General features: G+C 34.8%; 1 protein-coding gene across 3 annotated transcripts in view; it reads left to right on the plus strand.

Moving 5' to 3' along the window:
• The first annotated feature begins 29 nt into the window (after nucleotides 1–29).
• Nucleotides 30–25,222, plus strand: part of LOC116177153 (mushroom body large-type Kenyon cell-specific protein 1) — a 48,188-nt gene continuing 22,995 nt past the window's right edge. For all 3 annotated transcript variants that reach the window (XM_031496035.1, XM_031496036.1, XM_031496037.1), the window contains exon 1: nucleotides 30–259. In XM_031496035.1, coding sequence (XP_031351895.1) covers nucleotides 166–259 — 94 coding nt within the window. In that variant the 5' untranslated portion in view covers nucleotides 30–165. The remainder of the gene's footprint in view (nucleotides 260–25,222) is intronic.

The raw sequence follows: 25,222 nt of genomic DNA on the forward strand, positions 1-25,222 counted from the left end.
CAACTTGTTTAAATTTGCAAGGAAAAAAATTCGAAGCGCGAGAAAAGGCGCAACTTTAAATATTTTTAGTGTAATGAATGATTTGATTTGCAATGGGCCGAATTATTTCTGTTTGTACTATACATAGCGTCGCGCACAGTGTAGCAAACTTAGCGCCTCGGAAAAATGGCGGACTGCTCGTATTCGCGATGTATCCAACAGAAGCGATATATTAGAAGAGAGCTACAAAGATGGACAAAAAATATGGTGTATATAGTGGGTGAGTGCATAATCCCTTACAAATCAGGCTTACAGTAAAATTACGTAGGAAAATCTGTTGGAAAAGCGGTTCGTTTCAAGGATAAATTTCCAAATGCATGTGTAACCTGTTGCAGATTTCAAGGATTTTCTCAATTTTTTTCACTTATGTGTACGTAATTGTGCTAGTTTTTGTTCTGAAAAATTCATTTCACCAATGCACTTTTTAGACGTCCAACTTTTTTTGCATTTCTCCGGTTTCCTTTCTTCCGGGTGCAGTTAATGATTTTTTAAGATGCACTTTTTTAAATGCGTCGTAGTAGCATTTTCGACTGACCGCGCCGAATTCAACAACCTTTGTTGTTAAATCGCTAAATTGTCTAGAAAATTCGTATGGAATCTTGCTGCAACGTGCTCCCCCGATTTTCAAATCGAGCGGCACGCGCGATTATTTTTTTCCCATTCAATTTGGGGCGTTTTCTACCGACGATGTTTTCGTGAAGACGACGGGGTGAAATGCAACACATTTAATTGGCCTCGATTTCCTTTAAATTCAACAAACAAAAATTATTGTCGATTTAATTACAAATGGTATCCTTTCATTAATTGCGGTTATGCCCTAATATCGGATATTCAGGTCAAATTAACCATATTACATTTTTGCAATTAATACTTCCTCGCGCGATTAAAAACGCGATTTCGAAAAAGCTCGCATCTAAAAGCGTGCGCCCCAATTTAAGCGCGCATTTTCCAAAACGGCTACAAATTCTAGGTTTAGGTTAAACTGCATTGTAAATAATCTAATATTAACATATAAATGTCAAGCTAACCGTGAGCTAGATTTGTGGTAGGGTAAAACTTCGCCTGTAGAGTGCATCGCCGACTGCAATTGCATTTAAGACATGCGCGGGTTTCAATTCTGCTCTCCAGTTCGAATAAGAGGCACACGTGTAAAAACCCCTCGCAAAAATTTTCGGAAATCTCAACCGTCCGTCGAAGAAGCGCCATTTTCTCGACCCCGAAAATCGCAAGAATAGCGGAATCTAGGTTGAAAAACTGCAGAATGCATCTAACGACAGTTAGATTAAGTAGCGCACATCTACAAATTAACTGTTCATACAAAAATACCATAAATAGTAGTAAAAATTTGTGACCGTTTTATATACCTACCATTGTAACGTTGGTTCCTCAATTACGTACAAAAAATGAAAAACGAATCAATTGCGTATTAGATAAAACGCAGAGGTTCCGGAAATGTTGAACTATTAACTGCGGTTGTTAATGGAGTGCGAACAATCATCGTTATGAAATTAATGAAACGAAAAAGACGGAATAATAACATAATTATTCATCTTGAACTTGTTGCCTTTATAGTTTACATCACCATTACAACTAATGATTTGGACTGGTTTACCATCTTAAATCAGAAACTTATAACGGATACAATTTTAATACTTTCATGAACCTAGTATTACTTCCCCTGTCAATTAAAATGTACCTATGCTACTGCCATGGTGGTAAAAAATGAAGAAACAGCTTATTCGCATGAAAAAGAAGTTGAATTCACCATTCAGAAATCGAAAATATTAAGCTGGTGGACACACGTCACTGTATTGAATTCATTTCGCAATTAAAATATAATTGAAGTTAAGCTTAAAGCAACAAACGCAATTAAAGCTCAATTCACTACTTGCACACACGAGAATTCAATTCACAGTTAAAGTGAATCCTTTTTATTCTTCACTTCATTTGTTGAATTTAATCCGTTTGAGCAATTAAGCTTTGTATTCGAAACATGGTATGAAGCCTCCATCTCAAAAAGCTCCTATAAGAATTAAATGACTTTCTCATGTTCCCAAATTTGTAAAAATTACTTTTGAAACACAGCAGCTTTCGATAATTGAAGCCATGTGCTATTTCCTTGGTCTATGAACCTCGAGCACCTATTTCTAAACATTGTTTTATACAGTATTTTAAAGGCAATTTTAAAAGTGCTTCAATTTTGTGAGATGTTCTAGTTTAAACAGTGACTATTCCATAGCCAACTTATCGGTAAGCTCTTTTGAGATAGGCTTTTCTTCTTAGGTGCTAGCACTAAAATCGTTCCAGTTTTGTAGATCGCATTAAAAAAACTACATATTTATACCCTCCCTTATGCCTACCTATGTTTTATTTTGTACAGAAAGTTGCACAACGTCGAAACTCGCCTCGAACTAGACTATTAGATATTTAATTGAAATCAAATGTACCTAAGTACCTAATGTAATTTATGTCAAGTTTCACATTTTGAAAATGATGATATGAAAACGTTACCCTCAGAACCAAAATTGCTGTTGCTTTTGAAATCTCAACTAAGCAGCTTTTCGGCTGGGTTACGTTAGCACCCCTAAATCGGCACACCAGTTTGTTACAGCGCCAAAATTTTGTGCTAATTTGTGCACCAATCCCCAAATTGTTCCCACAATCGCGCAATCGCCTAAAACAATCCCGCAATCGTTGTGACAATCACATTGGCAATCGTGCACGCCCTCACCTGTATTTAGGTCACACGCTACGCGGGGTTAGGCAAAAAAGTTATTGGACCTAACTTTATTTTTTTTAATAGAGCGCCCTGTATTACTTAATCAACCCCTAAAAAAGCGGCACAGCACCTCGAAGTGACCCTACGCATCATTGGATTTGACCCATTTTCAATAGGCACATTACTTGTGGCATATAGGTCAACTATGCAAAGTTTGAACCAAATCGGTCCAAGAGTTTGACAGTTATCGTGTTCACGGACAGACGGACACCATCGACTCCCCTTATAAAGCTTGAATCGCTTTGCTCTGTCGCGTAATAATCTAAAATTAAAGCATATTTACTTTTAAAAACATATAATACACTAAGGGTGATATTCAAAAGGGGCTAAAAAAAGGTCAAATGATTTGATAAATATGTAGACAACATAATCTTTCGGTTTTTTAAATCTTTTGAATCTATTTGAATCAATATGGAATTTTTGTAGTGTTATATTTTGGAAAAGAGATTCTTAATATGATAGTTTTTGATTAAAATATTTCAATTTAAAATGTACGTAGGAAAATCAAAAAATTGTCAATCTCAGAATGAACCTATATTTCTTAAGCGAGATATAGAAATATTTTTACAAGTTTCTTTATAAGACTGTTGAAGAATCTACCGTTTTAAAATAAGTGTACGGGATCAGGTAAAAAAGCTAACCCGAGACTTAACCTCATTTTTAGTGGAAGGCTCTGTATATTTTACAAGAAAAAGAGCATATTAAATTCGCTTTCCAAAAATATAACACTAGAGAAATATAAAAAATGCAATATTGGATTTTTAAAAAAATCTAATTTAATTAATATTCTTTAGAATTTTTTTTGAATCACTTGTATTTTCCCTATTTATTGCGATTGCGTTACATATTAAAAAGGAAAATTTTAATATGCTTCTTTTTAGATTAAAATATACAGGGTGTTCTAGTTAAAAAATGAGGTCAAGTCCAGTAACTTTCTGCTGACATCGTATAATGCACTAATTTCAGATTACTCAGCAAGTAGTTTTGTAATAAAGATTTTTTCGTGTCTCTTCATTTTGATATTGACAATTTTTGATTTTCCCTTGTATCTCTTTAGCGAGCGCTAGAATTTTTGAAAATTTTCATTTTGGGCCATTTTCTAGGATCGTAATTATTGGGGGCAATTTATGCGGAACAGTACAATTAATGTGGATGCCAACAGGATTATTAAGAAATTTTGCAATTTTTAGAATAATATGTCAACTTCACAGACGGTTTCAGGAATTGAACCTTCGAATTCGAAAGTTTGCTATGCTTAAAAAGCTCCTGTAGGAAATAAGCAGGGAAACAAGGAAATATTTCTCCATTTTTGGGGTAGTTGCAGAAAAATTACGTGTAGGTTGTTAAAATAGAGATGTTCTATCTATCATCTCCACGAACACTTTAGTGGTTAGTTTTTAAGAATTATTTCTCAATTTGTGGGGTGGTTGCAGAAGAATTGGGCACGGGATGTTAAATAGGAATATTCCGCCTACCATCCCTATGAAACCTGTTTCTTCAGCTTCCCAGGAATTTTTAGCTTCCTAGCATGTGCTAGGTAACTATTGCGATAGCCGTTTTTTGAATATTTCAAAATTTCATCAAATGTCGACGTTTTAGACCATTTTAAGCAACTTTTAAAGAATAAAATTTTTTTCCGTCTGTACGTACGTACGTACGTTTGTTAGCAATTTTCTGAGAAAACGGCTCGACGGATTTTGTTGAAATTTTGTATATATGTTTTAGGCATACCGAACAGAAAAATAACGGGCCGGATTTTTGAAAAGAAATTTTGGAGCGCCGTAACGGCATCGAACTTTTTTTTTCAAATAGCAACCTAAAATTTTTATTCTATTATTTGGAAGACCTTATTTTCCTGTGTACAACCTACAAAAAATTGGGCCGGGTTATATTATCAAAAAACGGAGAAAAAAATTGTCAAAGTCAAAAAATTGTGTTGCATATGTGCAAAACCAACGATCTTGTTTCTGAAGCAATTTAAACGAAATTTCTATGGTAAGTCCCTTTAATAAAAGCAAACAAAATTCATGCGCAAAAATCGTGTTGCGCATGCGCAGAAATGCAATTTTCTTATTTATGGAACAATTAAAACGAAATTTGGATGGTAGGTCCTCCTAATAAAAGAAAACAAAATGCATGCGCAAAAAATCGAGTTGCGCATGTGCAACATCCAACTTTCTTATTTATGGAGCAATTTTAACGAAAATTGGATGGTAGATCCCTCTAATAAAAGCAAACAAAATGCATGCGCAAACATCGTGTTGCGCATGCGCAGAAATGCAACTTTCTTATGTATGGAACAATTTTAACGAAATTTAGATGGTAGATCCTTTTAATAAAAGCTAATAAAATGCATGCGCAAAAAATGCACCTTTCTTATTTTTTCCGTCTGTATGTACGTACGTACGTTTGTTGGCAATTTTCTGAGAAAACGGCTCGACGGATTTTGTTCAAATTTCGGATATGTATATTAGGCATACCGAACAGAAAAATAACGGGCTGGATTTTTGAAAAAAAATTTTGGAGCGCCGCAATGGCATCGAACTTTTCTTTCAAATACCAACCTAAAATTGTTTTTTAATCTATTCGAAAGACCTTATTTTTCTGTGCACAACCTATAAAAATTGTGCCAGGTTTTATTACAAAAAAACTAAAAAAAAAATCTCAAAGTCAAACTAAAAAAAACTAAATTAATTCTAATTAAGAATTACAATTATTAGTAATAAAATCTAAAATTAATGGACAAACATGAGCAAAATTTAAAAAAAAAGAGATACAACGGCACGCCGTCACCCATCCGAGTACTAACCGCCCCCTAGATTGCTAAACTTCGGTGATCGGTCGAGAACCGGTGTTTTCAACGTGCTATGGCTGTTGTCGAAAAAGTTACTCTTCTAGGGGAAACAATGTAGAATCTTTTTTTTTTACAAAAAGAGCACACAAAAAAGATGCAAACGCCACGCGAATTTCATATTTAGGAAAGAATGTATCATTAAAAATAACCTATTATCGCGATCTAATTATAATTATTAATTTAAGGGATAAACTTTGTTTTTTTTCCAAGTATAAAACAGAATTGAATAGGTAAACAAAAATAAATAAGGTTTACGGTGATAACAGTTATATACGATAGTTTTGATGCAAGGATTTTTGCATAGAATATATTGTATTAGTTTCAGGAATGATTTGTGGAGGTTTAACTGGATACACGAGACGAATTGGGGTGTATCCGAGGTCGTATAGGGTGATTTCTTTCGGACGACCAGTTCCGGTAAAGTGTAGGGCAACTTAATTTTGTCAACTCGAAACCTTGAATATTCTTATTCTACATCGGAAAATAATAACTTTCGTGGGAAACGTTTTTGTCTAAACTTATTATTTTTTGAAGACACTCTTCTAAAAGCGTTATTTTTGGATTGCGCTAGGAAGCTGTTCTGTCAAGAATTTGGCAACTGGTTTCAATTACACTCAAAGTTCGACCTTTTCCTTATACGTGCTTTACGGGGTTAGTTTAAAAAAATATTTCTCAATTTGTGGGGTGGTTGCAGAAGAATTGCGTACGGGGTGTTAAATAGGAATATTCCATCTAACATCCCTATGAAACCTGTTTTTCCAGCTCCCCAGGAATTTTTTCATTTACAGTCAAATTTGTGGGGCGATTGCAGAAAAATTGCGTGTGGGGATGTTGTCGACGGGAAATGAAATTATCGCCACCCGGTATACACAGAAATTACTACTTCCATGGTGAAACTATTTGGCGAAACCTTTTGCATTTATTTTAATTAATTATTAAAAACTAGATGACGATCTTCCCAAAACACTTTTCACATTGTCGAATGAGCGAAGTGGGCCCCCCATATTGAACTCCAAAACATTATGGGGGGGGGGGGGCTGCCAATGCTCTTACTTGATATTTCAAAAAATAATGTATTGTGTTTTGAATGATGCCCCAATCGCTATGACCTTTCCAAATTTTGGGCAACAATATTGTTTCGTTTTTTTAAATCTTCCAAGTCTCAAACAAATTTTGCATAGAGCACTTAAAACCGAAAACGACCGAAATATGTAACGCAACATTATTTCCAGCACGTAATTAACGACCACCTCTTTTTTCTGTGCAATTATTACAATGACATTATCTTATCAGCAATGGTTCCGTTTATTAATTTTTGCGTAGTATATATTCGTTATCCTCTGCCTCGTGTCCCCTAAAGCGAAAAAAATTTGCAAATTTCTACAGCTGTGCTTCCAACGTTCGGTAGCCAACTTTGATCAATGCATTGAGAGAGTTTGCATACCGACTGCAGTTATCCTTAACAAAACGATGGATTTTTCATAATTTACTGCTAATAATTAGTTGTGGAGAAAAAATTTGCGGTGAACTTGCGTTTTACGATAGCTCCTAAATCGCCGATATTTAAAAAAATAATAACAGTGGCATAAGAAGTTTTTTAAAGTCCTTTGAGTACCAACTTCCATAAAAGCCCTATGTCAGTTTTGGTTTTCGGCCTAGAAAAACCTATTAGATCGCACTCAATTTTTGAGAAATTTAATTATGCATGATTAAAATTTTTGTTGTTAAGGTTTCTAATTTTTTTGAAAAACTCGCGGAAAACCACTTAAGCATTTGTCAGAGCCGAGGCATCCACGCCGGGGGTGATTAATATACGAGCGACTTCCGTGATAGGACCGTGTCCAACGAAAACTGAAAGCATATAATACATTTTATTTTTGATTATTATTTTTGTTTCTTGTCCTGATGAAGCTCCTTACGAAAGTGGACGAAACGTTGACTTTTCTTTTAACATTGACACGATCCTGTCCTGGAAGTCGCTGGCATCTAATAATTTCCTTATAATAGTATTGATTGATCTTACACCCCTTTCTTCATAGGAATCCTTTAACAAACGTTAGATGTCGTACAAGAATGTTTGAAGATTTTGCTACCAATTTTACTAAAACCTTTCTGCATCAAAGATTGGAATAGGTGCATTACGATTTGACACCAGCGCTTTGACCCTGATGCCGTTTTGACCCCGGCTGTGTCCCAAATTACGGTTTGCCTCCAGTTGGTTAGACACCAGAATCAAACAAAAGAAATTGTTGTTCTTCTTCATTGTTAGGCAATTGATATATTTCATAGTTTTGCGAAATTACTTTAACTAACTACCTGTACAAACTAACGAGTACAAAGTATACCATTCAAATTGGATTACAAACCCCATTACAGATAAGGTTTTCACTGCCAGTTACTTGCCGCTATGGGGACAATACGGCTTGGGGTCAAACTGACTAGGGTAATGCGTATATCTGGGGTTAAACCCAAAATGCCCGGGTCGCAACGGCGGAGTAAAAAAATCCGTGCTGACTCCAGTTCAAAAGTGGTGCAGTAGCTAACATTCTGTAACAAAAATTTTTACACTTTTCCTTAGTGGTAGTGATGGTGTTACTTTTTTATCCTGAAGTGGATGTTTCCCCCAAAATCTAACACCCTTGAATAGAGATAAGGCTATTATTGACCGTCAGAAGTCGCGATATGTAAATTGACTTTGTTCTTGCATTATAATTAGATGTCATTATGGATAATATAATAAAATAAATGACTGGAAATATTCCACTGGCTAACTGCAAACTTATGCAAAAATGTGTTTTTGAATAAAAGTGGGTTGTTTCAAAAATTCCGATCATTTTGTTTTAAATGACACATAATTCTTACGAGACAGCACATAATTAGCACCTAATTAAATGTTTTAATTTTTATTATTTGTTATAGTCTGGGAAAATGAATTCTTCTGTATATTGGTTGGCGAAAAACGCTTTTTAGCACATTTACAAAAACAAAACATTCAAAGTACAGGGATTGGATTATAAATTGGAGATTTTTTGTGGGAATCTGAAGCAGAATTTGAGCATTGAAACCCAGGTTAGGAATTCCTTTGGTAAATTAAATAAAAAAATTAAAACTTAGCCTAGCGTCTCGTCTTGGATTCAAACTCTGTTAATAATTTCTACAGGAAATTTGTCTAATTTATTTATTGTTTTGGGTAAAATCCGTAAGTAGTCAAGAACTAGTGTCTAAAACACTGCACCAGAAAATTTGGATATAGCACCTAGCCCGAGTAAGGATTTAAGCTTGAAATATGGACTCGTTAGAGAAGTGCATGAAATCATTGAGTGTTTTTATTCAATGATACTTTGTTTACACTGCAAGCGATAATAAACTAAATGATCTACGTCTAATTGTTTGTTTTTATTAGGTTTGAAGTATTTATTGGTCAGATATTTACAAAAAAAATCACCGTGCTAAACTAATCGGTTATTAGGGTCATGCGCTTTTGAAAAATAAACTTTGATTGAGAACAAATCCAAATGTGGGTGAAAATGTCACCAAATTCATGACGGGTAGCGGGGTAGCTTTGATTAATGGGTGATCTTCTTAAAAAAACACCCCCCTTACATTTGCATTACAATGTAATTTACATTTACATTACAACGTAATGTAAGAGGATGGTTTTTTAAATTATTTTATTATTATTATTATTATTTTTTTTAATTATTTATTAATCCATTAATTAAAGCTACCCGTCATGAATTTGCTGACCTTTTCAAGCATATTTGGATTTGTTCTCAATCAAGTTGAAAAATAGCAATTCGCCATCTGGAAAATTCGCCCCAAGAAAATTGAATGCAGGGAAATTCAAGTCAATAAATTACTTCCACATATGAAAGCCTCTACGCCCCTCAAGATTGACACACTCTGTCCGAGCCTGTCGCGGAAAAAATGCAATGGGTTATTTTTTTTTATTTTCGCAATTGCTTAGATTTGTTGCAGATTGGAGCTTTTACCTGAAAGTTGACTCAAATTCCCACTTTTGAGATGGTGTGAAAACACCAGGACACTTAAAATTTTATTTGTGAAATTTAACCTCCTAATACGCCTATGCATGAATTTATTTATACTATAAAAGTACAAATTGCTAACTTTACGTGAACTAGAAAGATTTTTGTTTCTTTGATGGATTCTGCTTAAATGATCTACAAGCAACCCCCAATTGCCACTGATAAATAAAAGCCCTTCCTGTTTTTAAATTTCGTAATTCTTAAGAAAATTCGCTCTTATCAACGTATCAATATTCGATTGCGGGGGTTGTAAATTTTGTTGTACCCGAAATATTTTTATTTCTTTGATGGATTGTGCTTAAATGGTCTACAAGCAACCCCCAATTGCCACTTTAAAGTAAAATCCCTTCCCGTTTTAAAATTTCGTAATTATTAAGAAAATTCGCTCTTACCAACGTATCAATATTCGATTGCGAGGGTTGTAAATTTTGGTTATACACGGAATATTTTTATTTCTTTGATGGATTCCGCTTAAATGATCTACAAGCAACCTCCAATTGCCACTGTTAAGTAAGAGCCCATCCCGTTTTTAAATTTCGTAATTCTTAATAAAATGCCTCGTAAAATGCGCTCTGACCAACTATTGATTCAAGTGCTTCAAAAGGTAAAAAAGCTTATAAATATCGATGATTTTCTTGATTTTGAGATGGCGTGAAATCAGCAGGACCCTTACAAAATTTGGGCTATGGAATTTAACCACCTAATACGTCGCTGTATGAATTTTCACCATAAAATGCAGTGTTAACTTTACTCAAACTTGAAAGTTTAAAATCGACTGATATTTTTAAAAAGCTCAAATAGGACAAAAATATAGCTTGACATATTTAGGGCTTTTACCTGCAAGTTGCCAGAAATGGTAACCCTGAAAATGTAAAAAAGTTCGTAAATATGGGTCAATTTTCAACTTTTGAGATGGCATGAAGTCACCAGACCATTAAATTTAGTTTATATAATTTAAGCCGCCTCCGCATAAATTTCCACCATTTATATTCTTATTGAAGCATAAGATTTAATGTAGCCGAATCTGTTTACATTCTCAAAGGTACCATTCACTCAATATCATTAAAATTTAAGGAAATGCACTACTAACTTGACAGTTAAGTAAATCTTAGAAACGAAAAATCAATTTACATTTAATAACTCAAAAAAAGTAAAAGTATAAATTCCCATTTTCGAGCTTTTACCTGTGAAGTTGACGTCAACTTAATAGTACGTTGGGTACGCCAAAAAAAACTGCACTTTTTGATTGGAATATGCCACTTTCTGTGGTAATAGTTAATACCAAGAGGCAACTTTGGAGATAGGGAGCCACTGGAAAATCCGTGCAGGAAACCAAAATGGTGGCCGTCAAAATGGTGCCATTAGCCGCAATATATTTTTTTGTATCTCTGCTCCTAATAGTCCGATTTTAATTTTCTTTTTTTTTTATTGAAAGCTCTTGTGACGAGGAAACTTTTTTGCTATATAACATTTATCTCTAAAACTTAAGAATTTAGCACAATTTTAAAAAAGTTGTTTTCTTTGCGAATTTGAGAATCACAAGTAAGCTCAACCCGATTTTTATGTGTAACTTGTTCACGTCAAATGTTCAATATGTAAGGATTTGTATTATTCAGCACAATTTTCTGAGGTCTGATGATGAATCGGTCTACACGATTCGAAGTCGATTAGCTAAAGAAATATTAAAATTCAATTATTTGAAAAACGAGTTTTATTGTATCAATTTGTATCGACAAATAATTCACTACGTCAAGAAAATAGCGGTTGCTATTTAAAAACAGTATGCCCCCTTTGACCGTGCAGAAGTATGCTACTGACCCCAAATTGAATGTACGTGGATTGGTAGCAAACTTTTTATAATTATGGATGTCATAAAAAGCTTCTTTAAAAAATGTTTTGAAGATAAAATTTTCACCCTGTATAAAAAGCATATCCGGGAAACGGTTAGCCTCGCGGTTAGCATTACGAAAAAAAACCGATAAGACCTACAAAAATAATTCTTTTGTTAAGGGATACCCGGTGATACCTATACAAAATATCAAAATGTAGATGCTGCCCTCGAGAACACCCTATATACCTAAAAATACGTTTTAGGCTTCCCCTCAGGCTTCTCGTACCAACAAACCGTTACCATTAATCTCAACCATTGAGGCTCTATCGTCCGCTTACAGAAGGTGGATTCCCTGTATAATAAAAATGATTCAACTTATATGAATAGGTATCTAAAACTTGGAAATCATAATATTCCGTTAATATTCTTAAAGAAAACCCGAGATAAAACCCTCGAAAAAACCCATGATCTGATAAATAAGCACTCCAAATTTCACATTCGTCGTAGCTTAAACCAACTAGTTAAATAAAATAGGATAAGTAAGAGCGAGAGTAAGAGTTAAAGTCGATATACTGAGTGTTTCTTTAATTACTTTAAAAGCAGAGTGTATTTTCTGTTTTTCAGAGAAAAAAATTGACGAGGCTTTTCCGTTCAATTTTCATAATGCTTGATCTCGTGCCTGATGAAAGAAATATTGCGCATTTAAAAAAAAAACATGGCGGATTGAAATTTTCCGAACTTGCAGGGTAGATATAAGGAGTTTTGGGGTTGAATCGATTGAATTTCTAAAGGATGGTCTTTTTTGTCGAAAAGACCGGGATATTGCACAATTAACAGCTTACTTGTGATTCAAATTCGTAAAAAAACACTTTTTTTAAAATTGTGCTAAATCCTTAAGTTTTAGAGATAAATATTATATATCAAAAAAGTTTCCTTGCCACAAGAGCTTGGAATCAAAAAAAAGAAAATTAAAATCGGACTAGGAGCAGAGATACGAAAAAATATTATATTGCGGCTAATGGCGCCATTTTGACGGCCACCATTTTGGTTTCCTGCACGGATTTTCGAGTGGCTCCCTATCTCAAAAGTTGCCTTTTGGTATTAAGTATTACCACAGAAAGTGACATATTCCAATCAAAAAGTGCAGTATTTTCCCCATTCTAGCCATATACCCGACGTACTATAAAAATGGTAATCTTGGATAGAGATTGAGAAAGCGAGAGGTCACCACGACACTTTGTAAAATTTAACACCCTAATTAATACGCGTCTGCATTAATTTACACCATAAAAATATAAATTGTTACGTTGGTCGGAATTAGACAGTTAAAAACTTGAAGATTAAAAATCGATTCAGATTTTTGAGCACCTCAAAAATTCCAAAAATATAGTTTGATTTATATTTAGAGATTTTACCTTTAAGTTGATGTACGTGGTAATATTTGGGATGGCGTGAAATCACTGGGACACTGAAAGTTTTGTTTGTATGGAATTTCACCCCTTAATACCTACACCTTCAAAGTTAAAAAAAATGCAACTTTGAACCTCAACTTAACAGTTATAGTCTATTTATGTACTTTACAAAATCTTAAAGCATAAAAGAATGACTATGGCTTAAATTTAGAGCTTTTACCTGCAAGTTTGTGTAAAACAGAAAAGGTTGTTGAAAAGATAAAATATTGGACTAAAAATATTTAGACTTTAAAATTTGGTTTATGTAATTTAAGCAACCTCTGTATAAATTTCCACAAATTATTGCCATTGACATTCACAAAGGTACTCAGTATCATTAAAATTTAAGGGAAATGCAGTGCTAACTTGACAGTTGAGAAAAAAAGGGGGGGGCATTTTTTACCCCCACGTAATACCTCCCTTACGGGTGGTAAAGAAAGCTTAAAATTGATCAATTTCAGCCTTGAATGAAGTCACATTTTTAGATAGCTTGAAAATCTCAAAAAAGCGAACAAATGTGGACCCAATTTTCATTATAGACAGAGCTGGGCAGTATTCGATTTTGTAAATACTTTTTAGTATTCAAATACTTTGTAATTAAATAGTTTTATGGAAGCAGTATTTGCTTTTGTAACTCAAATACTTTCACAAATATTTAGTATTCGAATACTTCGCAAGGTATTTGAATACTTTGAGAAGTATTCGAATATTTCGCATAGTATTTTTTACCAAAAATCGACTGCACCAAAATTTCTCGGGAAAACACTTTTTCTTATTAATTTTGGTGCGTAGAATCCAAACCAATTCGTACTTTTTCGATCAGACTTCTCAATCAAAAGTTATAGACTAGAAACCAATTTCGAAAGAAATTTCAAAGGGCTGTAACTTTTGAACTAGTAGCCCAATCTTGGAACTGTTTGAAATTATGGATTCTACTGGCCACATTCTATAAGAAAATTTGTATGGTAATCGTGAAAAGGTAAAAAAAATACAGATTTCAGATAACGAGAAATTACCAGAACACTTTTACAATTTGCCTTGTGTTAATTATTTCGTTATACTAGTAAACATTACGTTAGAATTGACGTAAAAGTAAGTTAAAATTAAGATGAATACACGTGGAGTGTTCTTTGGTTCTTTCAACTACTTGGGCTTATTGCACCTTTCCCAAATCATCTCCCTAGATACGAAAAATTCATCTTTCGAATAAAATGATTTTTTTATTTAATCCTCTACAAATTTTTACAAAAACTTTTGATTTGATTTGTAAAGAAAAAGAATTATATTTTACTTATATGCAAATTAAAAACTAAATTATCATAACTGTCACGACCGAGCCCCACAACATGAATTGCAATCACAGGAATCATCGATCAACTAAAAATAGCATGGACTCATCAGAAGGAAGAGAAATTTTCCATTTTCAGCTAGCACACGTAAATCTTTCTTTATTTAAAAAATGTAAAGCAGAATTTTTTGAATCTTTAATTTTGACAATAGAGTGAGAGATGACGTTATAAAATCGACTTCGAAACAAAGTGCAATTTCACGTGCTTGGAAAAAGAGTCGCAGGTTTCAACTACTACCAGCGTGATAATTTGTAATTATAGAAAATTACTGCAGGTTGGTACGACTTATGGCACTATAATTATACAATTAACTGTAATTTTTTAATTATCCATAATCGATTAGGTCGTTCCTGTAAAGCAAATTCATTAACAGGATACGTATTTACCGATGTAAGGTGGGCATAGATTTTAAAAATAAGTGGCATTGTGTTCAAAAAATTGGTTTCCTATGGGTCCCAAGGATTGCACAATTCGTTCCCGAAATGACAGGAAAATTCGTGCTCGGATTTTTGAAATACGTAGCTGTCATTTTTCCGAAGTCAGAGTAGAAGCATTGGTTTCAGCATGTGTCGTGAGAAAAGAGAGAGAGAGAGAGAGAGAGAGAGAGAGAGAGAGAGAGAGAGAGCAAAATTCGCTGCGGGAATATTCTAGATCTAGAAGAATTCGTGCCCCCCTATATAGCAAACAAGTTCTAAACTGGGTCATTGTAACTGCCTAAATTTCCCTTGGAATTGCTGCAAAATTCGTTCTAGGAGTATTCGCTTCCAAATAAATTGGTCTATAGGAATTTTAAATTATTGAAAAAATCGTGCAATGTCCGTTCGTTTTCTTCGTTTTTCGAAAATCTGTGCTGGTTCTGGAATATTTCACCCACGTTCCAATATTGCAAAGGTTTTATTTTAAGTTCGAAGCTGCCGTTTTACCCACGTCATTGTATGTGCCTTTACTGTCGAAATTTTTCATGAATTCATCAGGGTTGCAGCAAAATTTTCCACAATATGCGAAGAAACCAATATTGTAGGGGACCAATGTCCATTACGCAGGTAATACTATACTCCATATTCAAGATCGGTAGTTGACGTAAGGAAGCCGCGGGTGAAAAATATGCTTTAGCCACTTGCGCAAGTGCGACAGCTTTAAGTACGTTTAGCCGAGCTACTCTATTTTGTCTTCTAAAGTTTTTTTTATTATATCGGATGTCATACAAAATTCTATTTTCTATTATAGCATATTTTTGAATAATCACATACTAACAACCAGTTTAACGAACTCCTCTACGCGATTTCAAGGAGCTCGTTTGCTATATTTGCTTTGAGAATTCCTTAATAATAAAAATATTATGTGCACAAATACTTTCGATGAAAAATTAAACACATGCCGGTTTTCTTGGAAGCTTCGGAATGAAAAAATCATCTGGAGTATATTTCTTTTTCGTAAAATTTTGGGCAATTTTTGCGAGCCGTATCCAGCGTTAAATTACGTAGAATTTTGTTCACACGTCGGTCACACGGACACACATTATTATGAAAGTGTTAATTTTAATGTCACAAGAGTAATTGATTTACATTTTCCTATTTCCCGTTCTATACCGACAATAAATGCATTATGCGCTTGTGTGTCTCCGTGTGCGTTGCCGGGAAAAACATTATTGCAATCGATAATCAGCTTCAAGTTGTTTTGTAAAATGTTATTAAATTGCCACGTTAATCATGTCAAGTTTTCCCCATTTTGTGATCTTCTTTTTTCCATTTTGTAATGGATTTTCTATACATGTTTCCCGATAAACAATTAAAATAAGTAGGTGAATTTCATTGCCTTGTCGCAGTTACTAATTTGTTAATGTTCTGCCAATAATAATTTTCGAGATCTTTTCGACTTGCCTATGAAAGCAGTTTTTTTGGCGTCTACGTCTATTGTTTCTATTGTACGTCGGCATTCACTTAAAATTGTTAATAACGTTGTTAGTTAATTTGGAACAACAATTTAATAATTATTCCGTCGATGAAACAATAACTTAATATTCTCTGTGTTCTTTTGTAAAATAAAAATGCAGAATCAACGGTGTATTTCATTAGTTACAATTGGTAAAGCCCCAGCAGTTAAGCAGTTCTTTGGTCCTTCTTTAGTTTTGCACAAAATCGAAAAACCTATGTAATGCCGTTCGTTTCACCCCTTCTAAGTGCCAAAAGAATATTTTGGGACTGTCGAAGAACGTAGGTCTCAAACGAAACAATTTGGGTCATTGGTTTTGACCTTTTTGGATATTTTCTATTATAACAATGGCACATAATTAAGGAAATGTGTTTTCCGTTGGTGAAATCTTTTATGGAAACCGTGCCCATTCGAAAAAATGACGAAGCATCCCAATTTTTCGTCCCTTATTCCACTGTTTGTTATCACCTTATACGGAATAATGTATTTATTTTAAGAAGAAGAAGTGCTAGGTGTATTCGTATGATAAACACGTGCTATAAATAAACAAATGGGCTATTGTTTGAAGACACCACATGCGACCTTGTTGTTTCCTATGCGGATTTTAAAACTGCAACATTCGGAAGTATAACGATGGCAACAACGTCTCCCTTCGCCCCCCGCACTTCTACAGATTCGTTTGTGGGCAATTTCTGTCGGTTGTTTGTGTTGACTAACACCAGTAGAGAACCATTATATTATTTGTATATCATTTAAACATAATCGGTGAAAGAAACAGAAATATTTCGTGTACCACCAAAGTTACAACCCCCGCAGTAGAGAATTGCTATACATGCATTAGAAAATGTTCTTAAAAAATTTGAAACTTGAAAGAGGGGTGAGATTTTATGTTTAGAAGGCAATTGGGGGATGCTTTGTGTATCATTTAAACGTAATCGGCGAAACAAACAAAAATATTTCGTGTACCACCAAAACAACCCCCGAAATAGAGAATTGCTATACATGCATTATAAAATGTTCTTAAAAAAATTTGAAACTTGAAAGAGGGGTGAGATTTTATGTTTAGAAGGCAATTGGGGGATGCTTTGTGTGTCATTTAAACGTAATCGGCGAAACAAACAAAAATATTTCGTGTACCACCAAAGTTACAATCCCCGCAATAGAGAATTGCTATACATGCATTATGAAAATGTTCTTAAAAAAATTTGAAACTTGAAAGAGGGGTGAGATTTTATGTTTAGAAGGCAATTGGGGGATGCTTTGTATATCATTTAAACGTAATCGGCGAAACAAACAAAAATATTTCGTGTACCACCAAAGTTACAACCCCCGCAGTAGAGAATTGCTATACATGCATTAGAAAATGTTCTTAAAAAATTTGAAACTTGAAAGAGGGGTGAGATTTTATGTTTAGAAGGCAATTGGGGGATGCTTTGTGTATCATTTAAACGTAATCGGCGAAACAAACAAAAATATTTCGTGTACCACCAAAGTTACAACCCCCGCAATAGAGAATTGCTATACATGCATTAGAAAATGTTCTTAAAAAATTTGAAACTTGAAAGAGGGGTGAGATTTTATGTTTAGAAGGCAATTGGGGGATGCTTTGTATATCATTTAAACGTAATCGGCGAAACAAACAAAAATATTTCGTGTACCACCAAAGTTACAACCCCCGCAGTAGAGAATTGCTATACATGCATTAGAAAATGTTTTTAAAAAATTTGAAACTTGAAAGAGGGGTGAGATTTTATGTTTAGAAGGCAATTGGGGGATGCTTTGTATATCATTTAAACGTAATCGGCGAAACAAACAAAAATATTTCGCGTACCACCAAAATTACAACCCCCGCAGAAGAGAATTGCTATACAGGCATTAGAAAATGTTTTTAAAAAAATTTGAAACTTGAAAAGGTGTGAGGTTTTATGCTTAGAAGGCCATTGGGGGATGCTTTGTGTATCATTTAAACGTAATCGGTGAAACAAACAAAAATATTTCGAGTACCACTAAAGTTACAACCCCCGCAGAAGAGAATTGCTATACATGCATTAGAAAATGTTCTTAAAAAATTTGAAACTTGAAAGAGGGGTAAGATTTTATGTTTAGAAGGCAATTGGGGGATGCTTTGTTTATCACTTAAACGTAATCGGTGAAACAAACAAAAATATTTCTTGTACCTTCAAAGTTACAACCCCCGCAGTAGAGAATTGCTATACATGCATTAGAAAATGTTCTTAAACAAGTTGTAAATCAGCATATGCATGATTAAAGCGCATTTTTGGTAATGCAGGTCAGTATTTTATTAGCGAAGTTTAAAATTATCGATCTCACGAGCTGCGTTAAATAATTAATTTTATTTAATTTCAATTGACGGTACGTCTTCATTTTGTAAAACAAATCACAAAGTAAATAATAAGTTTTTAGACTGGTAGCGCTATCTAACGGTAAAATTATAGCACCTCCGAAACCCATATCGAAATTATTTTCTTCAATTATGGATCTCACAAGTAATCTAACTCACATCTACACTATAGCAGAAAGCTTTTAGTGAAAATTTGAAGTCTCTAGCTATTGTAGTTGTGGAGATCTAACGCGGACAGCCGGCCTGCCAGCAATGACGAATATAATAGCGTATTTTTTTCAAAAATGCGCTAAAAATTTGAAACTTGAAAGAGGGGTGAGATTTTATGTTTAGAAGGCAATTGGGGGATGCTTTATATATCATTTAAACGTAATCGGTGAAACAAACAAAATTATTTCGTGTTCCGTCAAAGTTACAACCCTCGCGATTGAGAATTGCAAGATTTTCTAAAAAAAATGTAATTTGTAAGCGGCGTGCGATTTTTCCTCCCAGATCCCTGGTTCCTTGTTTTTATCTAAAACGAGTATTACTGCCCCATATGACTCCCCTACACATTTCGGAAAGGCACTATTGAATTAGGGACTTGTGGGGTGTGTATAGAGAAGAAGTCTTCAGGGATTCACCTTTTGCGAGAGAACGTAGTACCGGCGCCCAGTTTACGTAGACTTTATTCGTAATCAGGATGATTGTAGAGAATAGAAAGGCTCCTCGTAAATTGCGAGAAGAAAATGTGTAGCAGATTACGAAAACCAGTTTAGAAGATCTTGACTTTTCTTAATGTTCTCTATCCTCTATGACCAAATTCTTTTTATATGTTTCTCAGGTCTCCGCAAATTCTCTTCACCTGCACCTTAAGCTTCTTTAAACTTCCCGTTAACTTTCGCTCAAGCTTCTTCTAATTATTCAAGTTCATCTCAGGTTCCCTTAAAGTTCTAGTCCAGTATCCAGTTCACAAATTTCTTTAATGTGCTTCAGCATGCCATGGTTTCCGAGATATAAGCGAAAAACCGAAAAATTGGTAATTCAAGCACATAGTAGCAAACTGTTCTATAATGGCCTTTGGTGGTGTAATCTACAAGTTATCGAAAATACCCCCCACTTTTCATACGAACAATGTTGCATCTCTCCGTTTTGGTTCATACGTTTTCCCAACGAAATTAATGCCTAGAGGCACCTGCATGCGAAGAATTGAGGAATGTGGGATTTGTTACCCGAATATCTTGTTGCACTTTTTGAGACCGTGCTGAATAAACCTCAAAATAATGAGAAACACCAAAGGTCAGTAGTTCAAAACCGCAGAAGCGCAAACTTTTCTTATGAAACTGTGCTAAGGCAGTAAGACACACGTTAAAAATAAAAAAAACGAAAACGCTGCCAACTGACACGAGCAAACGCAAGAATATTAATCAAAGCAAAAGGCGCCGAAAGTTTTTGATCCGTACGAATCATAACTGGGCAACTATAAATAACTAAATTATTCGATGGATATCCTTGAATGAAACGAGATATTCATTCAGTGCATGGACGATTACAATTCATTTCGAAGCAAAATAAATGACGATTCAAACGTTTCTTTTTTGCCTCATTCACTATTCAAAATTCGATTTTTTTTTGATAACCTCAAATGTGTAACTTCAGCGTTTACTGCACTTTAATCATTTGTTGCATCCACTGTCATTACGTAATTGTAGTTATCATTAGTAATTGTATTGCGATTAAATTGTTTGAACGTGCAGTATGCAATAGTAATGAGCGTTTGTTTATTCTTCCTTTACTTTTGAGTGACACTTCTCGAATTGGAATTTGACATGAATGTGGCAGCAATTTAAATTGAACGTTATTTTAATTAAGTAGCAATCTATAATGATTTCGATGGGTGATTCACATTTCAATGAAAACAAAAAAAAGCAGGCGACCTACTTGCGACGCTAATTTAATTTTCTGCATTGATTCCAGAAGAGGAGGGAGGCCGAAAGGCTATCGAGGAAATGCACAGTCGCTAAAGGTCACGTTTTCAGGTGCAATCGACTCTTACTCAGTATATTTTTGCTTATGACTGAATTTTTTAGGGATTAATTACTCAATGGTATAAGTCGATATTTTTAAGCTCAAGTCCTAGTCGACCTACACTGCGGAACTTCATTTTGTTATCGTATAATTAACGTGTAATCCAGATGATCCTTGCAGTATGCCTGAGTGAGCCAAAGAATATTCGACACAGTCGACCTACAATGGAAATTTCTACCCCAGAGTCGGCCCTAAACCCGAAAATATGCACATCTTTTCTTCGCAGTCTTACCGTATGTTTTAACTTAGAAGTGAATTTTTAGAGTAGAAGTCAAGATATTTGAACTCAATATCTTTAGTCATTCTCATTAGCATAGTATTTTCGTACTTATACACCTGAATAGTCAGAATATCCGAGATATAGTCGTAGAATTTATTCACCCCCCAAGTCGGACTGAAATTAAAAATATCTACTTCATCTCATCTGTATATCCTTAGTGTGTAGTTTAGAATATTCTTGTTTAAACCTGAATTTTAGGGGTCTAAGTCGGAATTTCTGAGCTAAATTCATAATTTCCTAGGCATTGTAGATTTTCACTGCACACTTCCTGTCCAAAAGAGTGTCTAAACTAAAAAAATTGCTACTTAACTTAATCTTAATATTTTCAGCGTATAATTTCAGAATATCCCCGCTGAAGATTAAAATTTTTAAAAGTATAAGTCAAGATTCTAGAGCTCAACCTCCGCGAAATACCCCCCCCCCCCCAATTGTCTTCTAAACATAAAATCCCACCCCGTTTTCATACTACATATTTTTTTACACAATTTTCCGATGCATGTATAGCATTTCTTAATTGCGGGGGTTGTAACTTTTGTAGTACCCGAAATATTTTTGTTCCATTCCACGATTACATTTAAGTGATTGTCTTCTAAACATAAAACCCCACCCCGTTTTCATATTACATATTTTTTTACAAAATTTTCCGATGCATGTATAGCATTTCTCAATTGCGGGGGTTGTAACTTTTGTAGTACCCGCAATATTTTTGTTTCATTCCACGATTACATAAAACCCCACCCCGTTTTCATATTACATATTTTTTTACAAAATTTTCCGATGCATGTATAGCATTTCTCAATTGCGGGGGTTGTAACTTTTGTAGTACCCGCAATATTTTTGTTCTATTCCACGATTACGCACCCCTCAATTGTCTTCTAAACATAAAATCCCACCCCGTTTTCATACTCCATATTTTATATAAGTATATTTTTTTACAAAATTGTTCGATGCATGTATAGCAATTCTCGATTGCGGGGGTTGTCATTTTTGTGGTACATGGAATATTTTTGTTTCACCGCAGGGTTCAATTTTTACCCGCACTTAGAGGGATGTTTGTGTATACTTTTTTAAATATATTCTGCCATTAAAACAGAAATAATTCATGAATTACAACAGTTGCACCCCTCGCAATAATCGATTCTCACGTAAAACGCGACGTATCCAAAAGGCGTAGGGTAATTTAGAAAAGGCGAAGGGCTCAATTTTTACTCGCATTTAAAGGGATGTTTGTCCCCTTTTTTAAACATATTCTGTCAAATAAACAAAATTAATTCATGAATAACCAAGGTTTCATCTTTCGCTATAGGCGATCTTCATATAAAACGCGACGTGTCTAAAAGGTATAGATGTTTTAGAAACGGCGAAGTGCTCAATTTTTACCCGCATTTAAAGGGATGTTCGCGGACTTTTTTAAACATATTCTGTCAAACAACGGAAATAATCCATGAATTACAAAAGTTGCAACCCTTGCAGTAGGCGATTGTCGTATATAAGAGCGACTTATCCAAAAGCATTACGAACAGTTAACTTTTCACCCTCATTTACATGGTTGCTTGTGGATCCGAAAAACAAAACAAAAATATTTCTAGGACTACGTACGATCCTAGCAATAGGCCAAGTAATTTATAAGCACGGTCCCAACGTGAAAATGTAAACAGTAAAATTCAAAAGCACGGAAATGTGCATGATACGGCAAAAATTAACACAAAATTATTCTACAGCGAGAAATTGGGCATTTCGTGTTTGGAAAATGGGATGTATTAATCCTTATGAACGAAAAGAGTTGGCCGAAAGGTTTAAATTCTTGTTAAAATTGGGATCGACTTAATTCCTTTGGCGAGGTGCGATTAAAAACAGCCAAACTAAAACATTATGTATCATTTCTTAAAAATTTTGAGGGTGATTCCTCTTAAACTGTACCTATAATGCTAAATTAGGATCTTTTCTTGAACTTATCATTTCATATGGTCATTACATTACTTTGAAGTGCCTAATTGTCTCTGTATCGCAATTTTGACATTTACTGAACTTGTCTAAATTAAGGCAAAAGTTTGATTTCCAGGTTTTAACGTAACCATGCAAGAGCGCAGATCAACTCGAAATATGAAAATGAAATTTTGGCAACGTTACATGTCCCAAAAGGGCTTATTTTTCGAGCAAACGTTTCAGCTCAATCATCTTTCGGTTTTCACCTTTTTTTTTCAAACCTTCCCTTAGTCTGCCTAAAAACTGACATTTAGTTGCGGTGAATGGTTTTTCGTCTTCCATGACGATGTGAATTCAAAACGGCCTTCGCCTTTTCGGATGAGGCCAGTTTTCAATGTTAATTACCTGCATGTAATCTCATACATCTTCACCTTGGCCAGGTTTTTTGGCGCAGTTTTTCTGAATCTGTCAAAAACTGCTCATATCGCAACAAGCCAAAAATAGGTCCCCGTTCGTCTTGAGATAATAAAAAGTCGACTTTTTCACCGCGATAACGCAATCACTTTAAAAGTTGCTACCAAAATACACGCCGTTATGCAATTCGCGGACGGGCGGAGGGGACCAATTTTTATGATAAGCCGGTCAATTATGAAATTTCATTGTTGTCGAAATATCTAACGGAAATGACCCAGACGAAACAATTTCCTTATCTCGACGATCGGCCAAATCGCGAAGCTCATTATTGCCTTTTATATTTTTTTTTTTGGTAATCGAGTTTCGGTTAGGAATGAATGAGCGCAGAGAAGGAGAAAAGATGCACAATTGCGGAATTTTCGGGATAAAGTGCACATGTGCCGCACTTTCGAGATCGTGTGCAGCTACTGTTCGCGCATGCATCACCCGGACCTACGACAACAGTTAGTTGTGTTTTATACATTCGCGCTGGGCATATCCCTAGCCCTGTTCGGGCCCAAAGGGTTAAAAACTTATAACAATACGAAACGAATGTAGCGTTTTTATGTGCCTTACGTGTTTTTTTTTAAATTACTTTAACCGACAATTTTTTTGTGTTTAATTGTGAAGTACTCGCATTTTCGCGATTTTACCCTTGAGTTTTTTAACCGGTTTGTTAAAGTGCACTAATTGTAATGAAATATGTGGATAAAGGTGTACACTCTGGTTAGTTGCATTGCATTTATTATTATTACCATTCAGATTTTATTATGCAATCAAACTTAAAAGGCAGACGCTACCCAAATTTAAATTTTTAAACGTGCGAAATTTACCATTTTGTTTTTCGTTCATCTCCGATTACAAATTCAGATAAATTGCTGAATTAAACAACAGTCCTAACCTATCCATACATTTTTTTTATTAATCCGACTCGCCTGCGAAGATAACCCAAATTTCGTACAACAAACGATAAGTTTTCGTGTTAGCGCAAGGGGGAGGGGGCACTTTATATTTCTAACACACACTCACATACTACCTACCTACAACAGTTAAGATTATTGATCGGTAATTGGCCACCATTTTGACGATATTTTTCAGCAAAATGGTTTCGGGCTCGCGCTAAAAAATGAGCTTGGAATAATGCAAGGGACCCGAGTAAAAAAAACGGCAATAAAAAAAGGCGCATCCGTCTCCGGCGCATCCTTTCCTCTCTTTCCCCATGCAAATGTCTCTCGTTACAATTTTAAATTTGATTGACCCGCAAATGATTTTTATGATAACGGAATTGCGGCCTGGCTGATAAATAGAAGTCACACAATGTTGACATGAAAATTGGGGCCAGCGCACTTCGTCGTTACCAAGGTGCATTATCTTCAAGGGTTCTCCACCTCAATCTCGGAATTGCGAAAAGCGCCGTTTTCACATCGGAACAAATATAATTCGCCCCGCAGCCTCGATTTAATCTTGTTTACATATCAAAATGCGTAGATTAAAAGAAAGGTCTTCAAACTTTGCCTACTAAATGAATGTAATTAATCTTTTTTTAGCGCTTTATGGTTATAGTAAACTAGTAAAATGTTGGAATTCCCAATTTGGGTCGTTTTTAGTTGTGCCATTTTTCACTTGACCTTTTCTAACCAAAACGGCGCGGATGAAAAAGCATGGGACTCCAAATAACTTGCAGGTGCCCGTTTACAAAATACTCCTAATTAACGTGCCATTTTATTGTACAAAATAAGTTGAATTATATACGTTTATTAAAAATAAGTTAGTAGGGGGGGGGGGGTGCTTTGTGATACGAACACACCACAGGGACACCAACTACAAAAATTTGACCGTGATAGTATAAGGGG

The sequence above is a fragment of the Photinus pyralis genome, unplaced genomic scaffold (assembly GCF_008802855.1).
Source record: "Photinus pyralis isolate 1611_PpyrPB1 unplaced genomic scaffold, Ppyr1.3 Ppyr1.4_LG7, whole genome shotgun sequence".
In the NCBI taxonomy this organism is placed as follows: domain Eukaryota; kingdom Metazoa; phylum Arthropoda; class Insecta; order Coleoptera; family Lampyridae; genus Photinus; species Photinus pyralis.